We start from the raw sequence: 12575 nt of genomic DNA on the forward strand, positions 1-12575 counted from the left end.
CACTGCAATACAAGTTTCACAACTAATGCAAACTGCAGACAAGCTCATCTGGCTTTTACATCACAGGTCATGGGAAGCAGATCTTTTATTTTCTTCCTGAGACTTTTGGTTCCTGCTACAAACACACACTATGCCAGCCAACTCCCATCTAATAGCAAAATGGTGCTGAAGACAAGCGATCAATGCATCAGTGTAAACTATTGTTTTTGTCAGGGCAAATCTAGAGTCCCCAACTAGCCTAAGTAGACACACTGGGAAATAAAGCTGTGCAGCAATAAAGGATTCATAGCCACTATATTACTTGGAATAAGTCGCTGCAACCCAACAGCTAAAGTAACATATAGAAGCAAGGGAGAAAGAAGTAGCATGAAATGTCAGCGGCTCTCTGTAACCACATCCCATGTTACCGATGGTTCTACAGATGGATGGACTTGTTCTGACACAAGCATTTTCACATGGTACAAACTTAGAAGTAGGTAGTATGCATTTATCATTTTATATGATATTCTTTTATAATCTACACAATGAAAAGATAGGCTTAACTATTCTGCTGCACTTAATGCTATTATTCTTTACCCCTCTTACCCAGTGAGAATTATTCAGGAATCATTTTTGCTATTTCATCCAGAATAAAGTTGTTTGCTTATTTTTCTGGAATACTCAAGTAACTACTCTGATAAAAGCTATACTGGTTAATCTCCCTAATCAGAGAAGCCTTAAAAAATATTTTTTTTCCTGACAAGTCAAATCAGTTTCTCCTTCAAAGTCTACACCTGATATCAGACAGTGGAGTAGAAATGCTGACTATCCTCCAACTTCAAAAGTGGTTCACATACAGGACCAAATAGGAAAAGAAGGCAAGGGGACACTGGATTTTATTTGAACAAAAGGCTTTATCCTGAAAATTTAAAAAAACAACCAAACCCTTGAAAGACACACACACAAAAAAAAGAAACAATGCTTTTTGGTTTGGTAAAGCCAAAAAACCTCCCAGTATGGAGCACCAACTTTAAAGGGATAGTGCTGTTATACTGAAGCTCAGGATCAAAAGCAAGAGGAAAGAATGGTGTCTAGAGAAGACATACACACAAAAAAGAAAGTCCATGGAATACAGTAGTTTTTCTGTGTCTTGTAATTTACAGCTAGGAATTGTTTCTCATATTTTTAGTAGCCTTTCAGAAAGCACTGTGGTGACAGAATCACCCACATTTAGCCTGTTGGCATTCAGCTTTTCCCATGGTGTCAATCACTGTTTTATATGAACACCTGTATATACGTAAACATGTTTCCGAAGTTAAAGGACACAGTTCCAAATCTAAGAACAAATTCTGCAGGCTGTTACTGAAGGGCACAGTGCTCATCACAAAAGCTCTGCAAGCACCAGTCCTTAAGGCTACAAAGACAACACATTTCCCATACAGTAGCTGTTAAGAAAACTATGGCTCAGGTAGCAAGAGGTTTTTCCTCATTCAAGCTGCCTTTCCTAGCTCATTCTTTTCAGAAAAAAAAGACAGAAAAAATGCAAATTAACTACACACTCATTGCTTTAGTATTTAAGACCACAGAACAATCTTAAAGAAAAATAAGCAATCTGAAAACTGGCCAGTGTAAAAAAAATAAATACAGATCTTTAGGGGGGAAAAAAAAGCAAAAAGCCCTCAAACATTATGTAAGTATATTATAGAAGCTGTGGGTCAGAAAGGGAAATGATGTCCAGTGGTTGGAAGGTGCATTGCAAAAATACTTTTACATTGATTGCATTCATTTGCATATCAACAAATTTAGAAAAGGTAATTGATAACAGTATGTCTGAGAAACATAATTTCACTAGATACATTTTACAGAGAGATAGACATGATTTACTACATATTTTACCTTCTACTCAAGCAGAGTGGGAAAATTACATTAGAAAAACAAACAAGTACATCAATAGTTATCCAATTAACCCAAACAGCCAAAACTTCATACTGCTTTTTTGTAATGGATCTTCTGATAATGGATTAAAACATAATTCTAAATTTCTATTAGTTTAACATCAGTAATTCACTCAAATGGAGAAAAGTAGCATATTTGCTTTATTTTTAAATGTCAAAATAAATCCGTATGCTTAAAAAACCCCTTTTGTTCCCACCCTGCTTGCATTACAAAGCCATCAGTCAAAGCCACTAAACTGACTTTCTAGGTTATATCTGTCAGTCACAATACTGTTCAGAGAACATAATGTCCAAAAGCCACCGAAAACATCCAAACCTTGTAGCTTGATTGAGGAGTCTAAACTATCTGAATGACAAGATCAGAGTTCAAGAGTGCTGGCATCAAATGGTATCCAAATTTTGTATCCAAACTAATAACTAGTGGAAAAAACGTTTGTTTTTACAGTAGCCAATACATTCTTTGGAGCAGTCAAATATTTTTCCTAGTGCTTAAAGATGCACTACTATATGAATACTAACCCTAATGGGAGTCAGAATTACCTCCCCAGAAATGCAGCAGTAGAAATCTTAAGCTAAAGGGACACTGTCAGATACAAAATGCAGCATACTGAAATAAAAATCACCTGCTGCTCATACAAAGTGTTTTGTTTTTTTTTTTTATAAAAAGCATTATTTTCCCTTCACTCACAGTTAGACTTCAAACATTTGAACATTGCAAAGTAATGCTTATGTCAAACAAAATCAGTTCCTTTTATCTCTTTTGAAAAGTCATTAAACTATTTCTGTACTATTTTGCAAGTACTACTCCTTAAGATATTGGACAATGCACCTTTGAATATAAGGGAAGCATGAACAAGCTGCATCCAGCTCTGATAAAAAAAAAAAAATCAACATTTACACAGGATAACCTTTCAAATCCCCAACATTTATCATTGCCAAAAGTAAAAATATTTTTAACATCTAAAATCTTAATTATCCAATCTAATCTGAGTATGTCAAAAGCATTAAATCATGATGCTTAACATCACAAATACTATACATCACAACTTGTCTCCATGATTTAACAAGGTCTCATTTGTGACAGTGTCAAAATCCCCTGAAAAAAAAAAAACAGTTAAAACTCTGGTTTTGACACTTCCATACCTTAAGATGGTGTATATAATTCAGTAAGCAGAACCCATCATTCTGCATCTTCTAAAATAATGATGTGGAGCCAAAGTGGTGAAAGACAAGTGTTTTTACCACTAGGCTGTCAAATCCTGGAGTAGGACAAGATGCCATGGTCCTGAGCCAAGAATGTCTAAAATGCAGCTTCACTCTATTACTTCCATTGGTGGAGTAGCATTTTTAATGAACCTGGGGTCTAATTTTCCTAAGCTGAGCACTGCTGAGGGTACCACGCAAGGTAACTACCATTTCTTAAAGTATGGAAGAAACACTACTGTGAATCTCTCCTGAGGCCCTGCAGATGAATGATCTTGCTTAACTTTTTTTTTTTTTCCTTCAGTTATCCTGGTTATATATGCAATTATCAATTTACCATACACTCAATGAGTCTCATCCCATTTTAGCTAAAAATTTCTTTTCTGCTGCATGTTTGTACATAAGACTAAAATCTGTATGGGGAAAAGTGTTGTATTCCAATATAGTGTTTTGACAAAGAGGGAAAATAAAGAAATCTATTAAAAATTCTGGCAGTAAAGGGTTTTTTTGAAATTTTTTATAAAACTGTACCAAGGAGTAAACTTCAAAGAAATCGGACAATGCATATAAAAATAGTTTTCAGTGGCTCTGGAGGGAAAAAAATAGCAAAAATAAAAGGAAATAGATGAAAAAAGTTAGCAAATAATAGTTTCTGTTTTTCTTTCTTCACATTACTGAGCATCCTCTAGAGGTTGTTCTGGGATCCCCCTAAAATAAGACATACATAGTTGAACTCAATTCTTACTAGCTTTTATATTGTAAGCCTAGACTCTGGTTATCACCTCAGTTATTAAAAGTTTTTTTTTATTTTTGTAGTTTAGTTATATTCAGGGAACATCACACCTACAGAGAAAGCATAGCACACGTCACAGTCTACTGCCAGGATTACAACACTGCTGCTCTGGCTGTGGTTTTCTATAATCAGTTGACTGGTTCATCTCCATACTTTCACCACTGATACAGATGACAAATGAAAATTGTGATGTCATTAGCTTTAGAACAGGAAGTTCCTTCTGTTATTTCAAATTATATTTCCATTTGAGAGTTCTATGCTGCATAGCTGCTGCTTTGGGTAAAAAAAAACCAAAAAAACAAAAAAAGAAACAAACCACAAACTTTCTGTTTCAGTTGCTTTAAACTAAAAAATACACTTCTCAGTCTCCTGGAGACCGAAAAAGCTTTCAGAATTCAACCTCAAGCCTGCACAGAGTAAGTTCTTTGTGAAAAGAGCTACTAATGGCCATTGATCAGGAGAACAAGTCACCTGAGTTCAAAATAAATTTAAAATATTTTCTGGTGTCACCTGTATGAAGTATCTTTCTCCTTTTCACTCTGCCTACTGCTAGGCAGTTATTCACAGTGCTTAACTAAGGGTTATGAAAACATACAGGTGGTATTATTGAGAAAAAAATCAAGTTTATTTCAGATGTAGCAGGTAGATACTATCAGAAAATAAACCAATAAGCTGAAGCTTGCAGCAAAACAAGCACTCCCCCTTTCCTGGTTTTTAGTGGCTATATTTCCCCAATGATTATATTCTGCTTATAACAAGAATGCCACCGACTCTTTTTTCATACAGAAGCAAATACTGGAATGGGAGGAACACTGACTGCTCAGACAAATCTTACTAAGCCTAAAAATAGTCTATGTCATTGCAATTCTGTAAATCTGTGGTCTGTTGCATACTTTCATAGCTACCCTGGCATCCTGATGTGGCATTAGCCATTGCTTGAACTGTGTCATTATTGATTCAAACAGCAATTCCTGGAAGAATCACTCACATTATATTCTCTATGTGCATTGTAGTAATGCTGCAGGGTTGCAAGCCATCCTGAGATTGTCTTCTGTAAGCATCCATTGGAAAAATGGATCAGGAAGCTCAGAGATGGCAAAAGTTGAAGGGATCCCCACTAAATCTTATGCCTGGTTAATCCAACCAGTGAGGTACAAGTTAAACATCTGCTCTGCATCTTATTACCTGTTGGTTGAAAAGGTCTTCCTCTCCAAACTCTGCTTCATCCTCTTCCTCTTCGTTCTCTCGCATGACTACTGATTTAGTAACACTTCTCACTGCAACTTCCTACACAAAATGACAGATATGGAGATGGCCAGTAGTCGGTATCCATCTCTATTTTTTGCTATATCACCAATAAAATACCTCTATTAAATTTTGCAGGGTTTAAAGCCCTAGATTTAATGTTAGCTATGCAAGCAAATACTGGTAATATCCTGCAAACCACAATAACATTACTATTTTTATGCACTAAAAAGCATGGTAATGTAATTTAGCTTTAGGAATGTTCTTTCGTTATCTAGGGATTTGAGAGGAAGCAGCCATGTTTCAGGTGGTCATTACTCAATTTTATACAAGCTCATAGCAGACCCACCTAGGAACTGTCTAAGACATAATGTAATGCGAGAAACTAAAGTTTCTCAGTATGGTTACACAGCATTAAGAATATTCCGAATTTCTACTAAATATTCTATATTAATTGCATGTATCAATTATCAGGACAATCTTCCAAACCAGGAACTAAAAAGAGTTCTAAAACCCCAGGAAGCTTCTTTTATTACTAAATTATTTTTAACACTTCTTAGTAGTAAGAAACTCTTCTGTACACTTGCACCCTTGAAATCATAGGTGCAAATTTCTACTTGTGGAAAAAGTCGCCCTAAACATACACTTCTAAGCAGGGACACTTGATGTAACCACAGTGGGAATGGACATTTGAAATCTTGATTTGAAATTTTTTCAGATACTCGTTTAACTGCCTCTATTTGAATACTTAGCCAGTTAGCTTTCTATTTGTGCAAATGATCCTTCTTTCCGCCTCCTTGCCAGAAGAAAAGGCAGCATGAAAACTGATACAACTGTGGTCTGTTTCACTCTCCTATTTCTCTCAGATCACTGGAATAATGTCACATTTAATGGAATAATGAATAATGAATAATGGCCAAAGCATGATCCTCCTTTGCATGAAGGTGGTTTTAAAAAAAAAAAAAAAAAAAAAAAAAAAAAAAAAAAAAAAAAAAGAGTCAGTTGTGGACAGATGTAGGACAATGAAGAATGCACAGGAATCCATGCCAAACGCAAATTTCCGATATACTCCACCACAGAAAGGACCACTATCTTCCTACATTAATTTTTACACTGCACCCCAGAATACTGTAGGTACTATATACTGTAACTTTGAATTGCCAGCAATACTTATTATCTTTGTCTCTTCTAAAAATATACTCAAATTCCAAAAAAATTCTCTACTAGCATGGTGTTTTTCTAAAATAAGAAAAAAAAGTCTACAGATGTTATCAGGATGATGATCAGTTTTCAAAAATTTCCCAAAAATTTGAGACACATACAGATCTTTAATTATTTCAGTGTTATAAACTGTCTTATTTTAGAAGACAATAGGGGGTATCTTAAAATCAGGATTTTGTCATTGCCCCCAAATTAAAGAGTTTGGGAGATAACCTGCCCCACAGCTTTTTCTTCTACAGACACAGCCTACCTCTCCTTCAGAGTTTACGAGGTATGTGCGGATATTTCCTCCGGTGCCCCAGCTGCCTTGATTCTTCCACACGAGAACAGAAGGGGGGCTGTGAGATACGCCTGCATCTGCACCCCAAATCTAGTGAGAAAGACATTCTGTAATTAGCTAATTATACACATTTTATTTTTAAATCTACAGAACTCCCTAATTCTCCTATTTCTAAATTGTTTCTGAATTCCAATGGCATTTTATCCTGCTTTTACCTACACCATTACTTGTAGTAATATATTATTCTCAGTCTACAACAAAAAGTAACACTACCCATAAAAGAAAACTAAGAGAAAAAATTATTTAATATTGCAGTCATCAATTCTTTTCTGAATATACAAATTTCTCCTACCACTGTCTCAATGACTATACTGTATGGAGCCAAGACATAAAATGCAGCTTGTAGTGTATCAATTTAATCTTTTATATGTATCTAAGCAATTGATACTTAAGTAGAAATAGCTGGAACTGACCAAAAGAAAGACCTTTTTTTTTTTTTCCTTCTGAAAGAACATCTGTTGCAGACTAACAATAAAATATGAAACTTAAATTTTTCTATTTCATTAAGAGGTTGAGCATATTAGTGTTCCAAACCTGGCCAAAGGTGTCTGAAAATAAACAGCCCTTAACCCACTCCCCAAAACACTTCTTTCTTCAACTTCCTCTGGGCCTGAAATGGTCTTAAATACTGAAGTGCTACTACAGAAACTAATTCTGTTCTGCATTTTTATAACTGAAATCCTGCTCCTCTAAAGTGATATCCATAAAACCAAAAGTTATATACCAAATAAGGCTGTACCAAACATCAGATTTGCAACTGCCACAGCATCAAAAGAGTATGTTGTTGACTTACTGTAACAGTCTGCCCAGCTCTGAGGACATACTTAGGAGTAAATTTGTAAGCAATTTCTTCTCCGTCTCCAATTTGCCTTTTCAGTCTCCAGTTACCCAAAGACTGATCCTAATGGAGAGAGCCTTAAGGTTATTTAATGTGAGCAAAACAGAGCAAACAAACATCAGAGCTTTCCTAGGTCTCTTTGCTATTAAAATAATGTGAATATAAATTTATTTACATGGTTGTTAAACATCTGCATTCTAACTTGAAAGTACTTTTCTATACCCAATAATAGTCGAAAGTGTAAATCCCATAAGGTCATTCAGCAGAATTTAAAAAGATACACATTTCACACAAAAAAGTTCCACTAGAGCCAGCAAGGCTATTTACATGAGGTACCAGCACACACGTTTAGACATTTGGGACACAAACTATGTTCTCTTCCTGCAGCAAACATTACACTCTGTTAGCACGCTGTAACATTCAACTTTCAAATGCCCCTGTTAATTGTTGCAGGATGCTGCACCTTGAGATGTTGCTCCTGTTCCCCAAGTGACTCCACCTACTTGTGCTACAAAAGGCTGCCTAGCACTTCAGTATAGCTCCTCCACATTTTCTAGTTCTGCTGACACTTACCTTCTCTGAGTTGTTCTTCAGTTGAACGTATTTGCCCTCCAGGTCTATCTCTTCTATGCTGATATTTCCTGTAGCTGAAGCTTGCTGGGACATTTGGAAGCTACTGCTACTACTGCTGCCGCTAATACTTCCAGTGCCAATTCCACTTGTTCCACTGCCTGAAAGCTCCTCTGCTTCAATACGTTTTCTCTTGCCTCGGAAAGAGCGAACAAGTGAAGTACTGCTACTGCTGCTGCTGGAGGTGGCCCGAGAGACTGTTACACGGGAGGAGGGACTCGGAGAGAGCTTCAGCCTTAACACAATGAAGCAAGCATTTTAATTAACTCATACAGGGAGCTACACACAGAGCAGTTATACTACAACATACTCAGTAACCAGACTGTAATAAGCCCCAAGGCTGAAGGCAGCCTTACTGTATGTGTCAGGAGGACTGCATATAAGAGAAGGCAGGGAGCGGGGGAAGTTTTCTCTTAGTACGATTATGTGACATGGAAAGCAATGAGAGCAACACAGATCACTTAAGCCTCCCCTCCACTATATCTACTACTAAACACACTATTCTTGAGCCACATCATTTAAAAACAGGAAAACACAGAAGTATAAGCACTTAAAATAAAAAGAGGAGGTGAATGTCAAGCACAGAATTATATATTCCACTGTACTCTGAGACCATTATAGCAATAAAATAAAGACTCTGTTCAGATGAGAACACTGCAAGTGTTCCATGTAAATGCTCCATGCAACACATTGTGGTGTAAAGCCGGTATAACTTCAGTGAAACAAAATCTGGGCATTCCTGCTCAAATGGCAAAAAATAAGTGTAAGAAACAAAAATAACACCTGCTAGTCCTAAGAAAAGAATGTGGAATCTGTACATACCTTTCCTCTTCTCCTTCCAGGAGTTTTCGGTAAGCACTAATCTCCATGTCCAGGGCTAATTTAACATCAAGCAGTTCCTGGTACTCTGTAAGCTGCTGCTGCATCTGGTCCCTCATTTCTGTCATTTCCCTCTCCTTTGCGTCTAGCATCTTCCTAAACTTTTCCCGCTCACCAGCCATCATTTCCTCCAATTCACGAATGCGATCTTCTGCTGCACTAGCCTAAGGAGACAGCACAATAGAAAACCCACTTGGCATCTATGTGGGTACAGTAAAAAAGTTAAAAATTCATCTTCCTCCCAAATGAACACAAAAGATTTCTCTGAAAAATTCAGAAAATATGATGGGATAGAAATGTTAACATATCCAAACAATATAGTGCTCTGTATTAGAGTTGAAAGCAAATTTAGTCCCTTTACCTGCTTCTGAAGGCCAGAAAGCTGGTAGCTGAGAGCTTCTATTCTCATGTGAGCCTCCTTCAACTCTTCTCGAGCTGCACCAGCAGCTTTGTCATTTTGGTCAGAGGACAGTTTGGCATTCTCCAGCTGGAAGCAAGTTTTATACAAGTAATTTGCATTGAGTTAGATATCCTGCAAATATCATTTTGGTAAAAAATAGAAGCTAATCAATCTTAAACAATTTTAAATGGAAATTTGGCAAGTTTATGATAAGAATTGCGTAACATTAAGGAAATGCCCTAAGGACCAGGAAAATCTATTTCAGTCCTATTCCTACAGGATTTGCTTGTTCTATTAAAAAAAAAAAAATAGTCTATTAGCCCTTCCATTATACAAGCAGCCTTATGGTTTCCAAAAACTGAGGTTCATGTGATCATACAATCTACCCGTTTGTTGTTAAGAACAATCACAGTGGGTCAGAGCAAAGGCTAACTAGTTCATGTCCTGGTCTAACAGTTCCCTGGATGCCCAGGGACTAAGCTCAATAAAATATTTTACAGGTATTATGTCTCAGCTGGCCATTTGCAACTCTGGGACTTCCTAAGCCAGAGACAGTATTTTGATGCTTACTATATCTCAGTGGATTTTTCAGGCAGGAATTTGTCTCTGCTTTTTGAATTTATTGGGCAGGGAGTTTAGCTATATATTAATGAAGAACAACCTTCTTTTGTTTCTTCCAAATCTGCCACTGGACAATCACTGTCCCTACTTCTACTGAAAAATAATAAACAATCACTCCTCATCCACCTTTGTGCTATCTATCCTTTTAGAGACATTCATTGTATCTTCCCTTTCTCTTAACTCATCTGTTTTCCCAGGTGAAGTTTTATTTTTAAACTTTCCTCATGCAGGACCTGTTTCATACTCTTAATTGTCTTTGCTAGTCTTCTGTGTATTACTCCGTACTACCTTTTCAAGATGCACGAAAACTACCCACATTCGATGCATCCTGCCCCAGAGACAAAACAATGCTTTTTGTTGTATTCTCTTTTCCTAATAGTTCCCATTATTCAATTTGTTTTCAGTTTTTGTTAATTTCACCTAGTGAACAAGCTTCATTTCTAGTAGCTAATTTTAATCAAATCTGAAAGAGCAACAACAGCGCTGAGAACTATTATATGGTAAGTTTCATCAAAGTAGATAGCTAGAAAAAGCATCATTTTCATGCCTTGCAGCTGGAGTTCAATAATTCTGCTACACACCATGAAATCCACCCAGGAGCTAAACTGCCCCAATTCTAAGAACAGTTACAGGCAGAATGTGTTCTTTAGCCACACAGCACAAAGTTTTATAAAACCAACCTTCATTAGCTCTACTGTTCACAGGGTTCCGAGTAGGGAAGAAAACACACATAGAGCCTTCTTTAGGCTAAGGGTTTTGAAGGAATTTCAAGTCAAATATATACCCCATTACTTCTTGTGAAGTTTAAAATGAAAAATTATTTGAATGCTGACAGCCATTCACTTCCTTACAGTCATGCTGGCATAGTGTCAAATCTTCAAATTTAGAATTTCTATTGCTTATTATCAAAGATGCTGGTGAGCAAGAAGTAAGCTTTTATCCAAAACTCACTCATCCTGGAGAAGTTCAGTAGCTAAACTTAAACAACCTGCTTTGACATCATATTCCTTAACAGTGCTCTCTGAACAGGGACAGAGCTTTATCCAGAAATCCACAGAATGAAGTTCATAGCTAAGCCCACTTTTTGCTTCACATTCCAATTTCATCCATGCAACATAAACCATCTTTTATTTGGGGAACAAAAACCTTAATTTGTTCACCCTCCCTGTTAAAATCTTGTCAGTTTTTCATTCTCTAAGTCAGTATTTTGCACACTTTTTTTTTTTTTCTCTCCTCCTTACTCGGCATCTTCTACCCTGGATCTTTTTCTGACTGTCATAAGTCAATCCAAATACCTTGCTGTATAAAAATATTATATATTCCTACCTTCCATGAATAATGCCAAGACTGCTAACTCTACTTAATTTTGGGTTTTAGTATCTATTATCTATACTGTTGCTGCTATAAGAAATAGTTAAATATTTGTGTATCAATGTTTCTCAAACTGTAAATCAAACCAAAGAATTCAAAGCGAGTTTCAGTGAAGGGCAGGGAAGAACAATGTTTAACAGCACCGTAATTTCTCCATCACAAGAGTATTAGAAGTGGCTGTAATTATTGGCAAGTATTTTCAATAACCAGAAAACTGGCAGCTGCCTAATTCCTTCAGGTAGGGCAATGAATATTAAAAAAACCCAAAACCTGTAATCAGCAACTGTACCAATACCAAAGCTGCTACTCCTCCCATGTACCCAGTGCTGGATGAACTGGGGTTTACTAACTCAGAATTTGCATCAGTGTGACAGATACACTTGACCCCTAGCCTTACTTTGATTCAGACAGACTAAGGAACAACAGGCCTTACATCCTGGGGGTGAGCCTGCAAGCTAGAAAGACCCTGGCTCACATAAGAGGGAGTGAAGGTGTCTTGAAAAATATTTCAAAGGTGGTTTCAAAACCCAAAAGTGCAAGATAACGAAAGCACAACAGAAGATAACAGAGCTAAAACAAAGACACCTATCTTGTCTATACTATTGATGAGCAGGCAACTACTGCACCTTATAAATATTACTATCAGGATGGGCCCAGTTGGAGCTCTCCCTGAACTGCAGCTGGACTGCACACCAGGTGACTCTCCCCTTGAGCAGGGATGTCTCTCAAGGTTAGATTCCTTACCCAAGACTGAGATCCTTCCTTACCCAAGGCAGAGTCATCCCTTACCTGCATCGCAGTAAGTGACCTATAGCATGCTGAACTAATACTATGAAACACTACTAATCCACATAGCTACTCAACATTATTATAAACATTGTATGGATAATCCCATTAGACATAAACTGTTGACCAAGTCTGAGACTAAAATTGCAACCAGCCATACCTAGGTTTCAAAAGGAGTTTAGGAGACAAGGGGGTCCACTCTGAACCTCACGACTCAACAGGAGGGTTCTACTTACTCTTTGCATCTCCAGCCTCTGCATGAATCATTCTAACTCAGTTTTCCTTTGTATGTTCCCTTCCATGCAGTAATTCAT

The 12575-nt window shown here is 37.0% G+C and overlaps 1 protein-coding gene across 1 annotated transcript in view; it reads right to left on the reverse strand.

Moving 5' to 3' along the window:
* Window positions 1-2600: 2600 nt before the first annotated feature.
* The window catches only part of LMNB2 (lamin B2), a gene marked incomplete at its 5' end in the record, with an annotated part of 40055 nt that continues 30080 nt past the window's right edge, over window positions 2601-12575 (reverse strand). Inside the window, 7 exons of the mRNA XM_082011031.1 lie at window positions 2601-3845; window positions 5116-5217; window positions 6647-6766; window positions 7530-7637; window positions 8148-8439; window positions 9027-9247; window positions 9445-9570. Of these exons, the coding sequence (XP_081867157.1) occupies window positions 3804-3845; window positions 5116-5217; window positions 6647-6766; window positions 7530-7637; window positions 8148-8439; window positions 9027-9247; window positions 9445-9570 (1011 nt within the window). The 3' untranslated portion in view covers window positions 2601-3803. The remainder of the gene's footprint in view (window positions 3846-5115; window positions 5218-6646; window positions 6767-7529; window positions 7638-8147; window positions 8440-9026; window positions 9248-9444; window positions 9571-12575) is intronic.

This window comes from Phaethon aethereus, assembly GCF_964289735.1.
Source record: "Phaethon aethereus genome assembly, chromosome: 26".
Taxonomy (NCBI): domain Eukaryota; kingdom Metazoa; phylum Chordata; class Aves; order Phaethontiformes; family Phaethontidae; genus Phaethon; species Phaethon aethereus.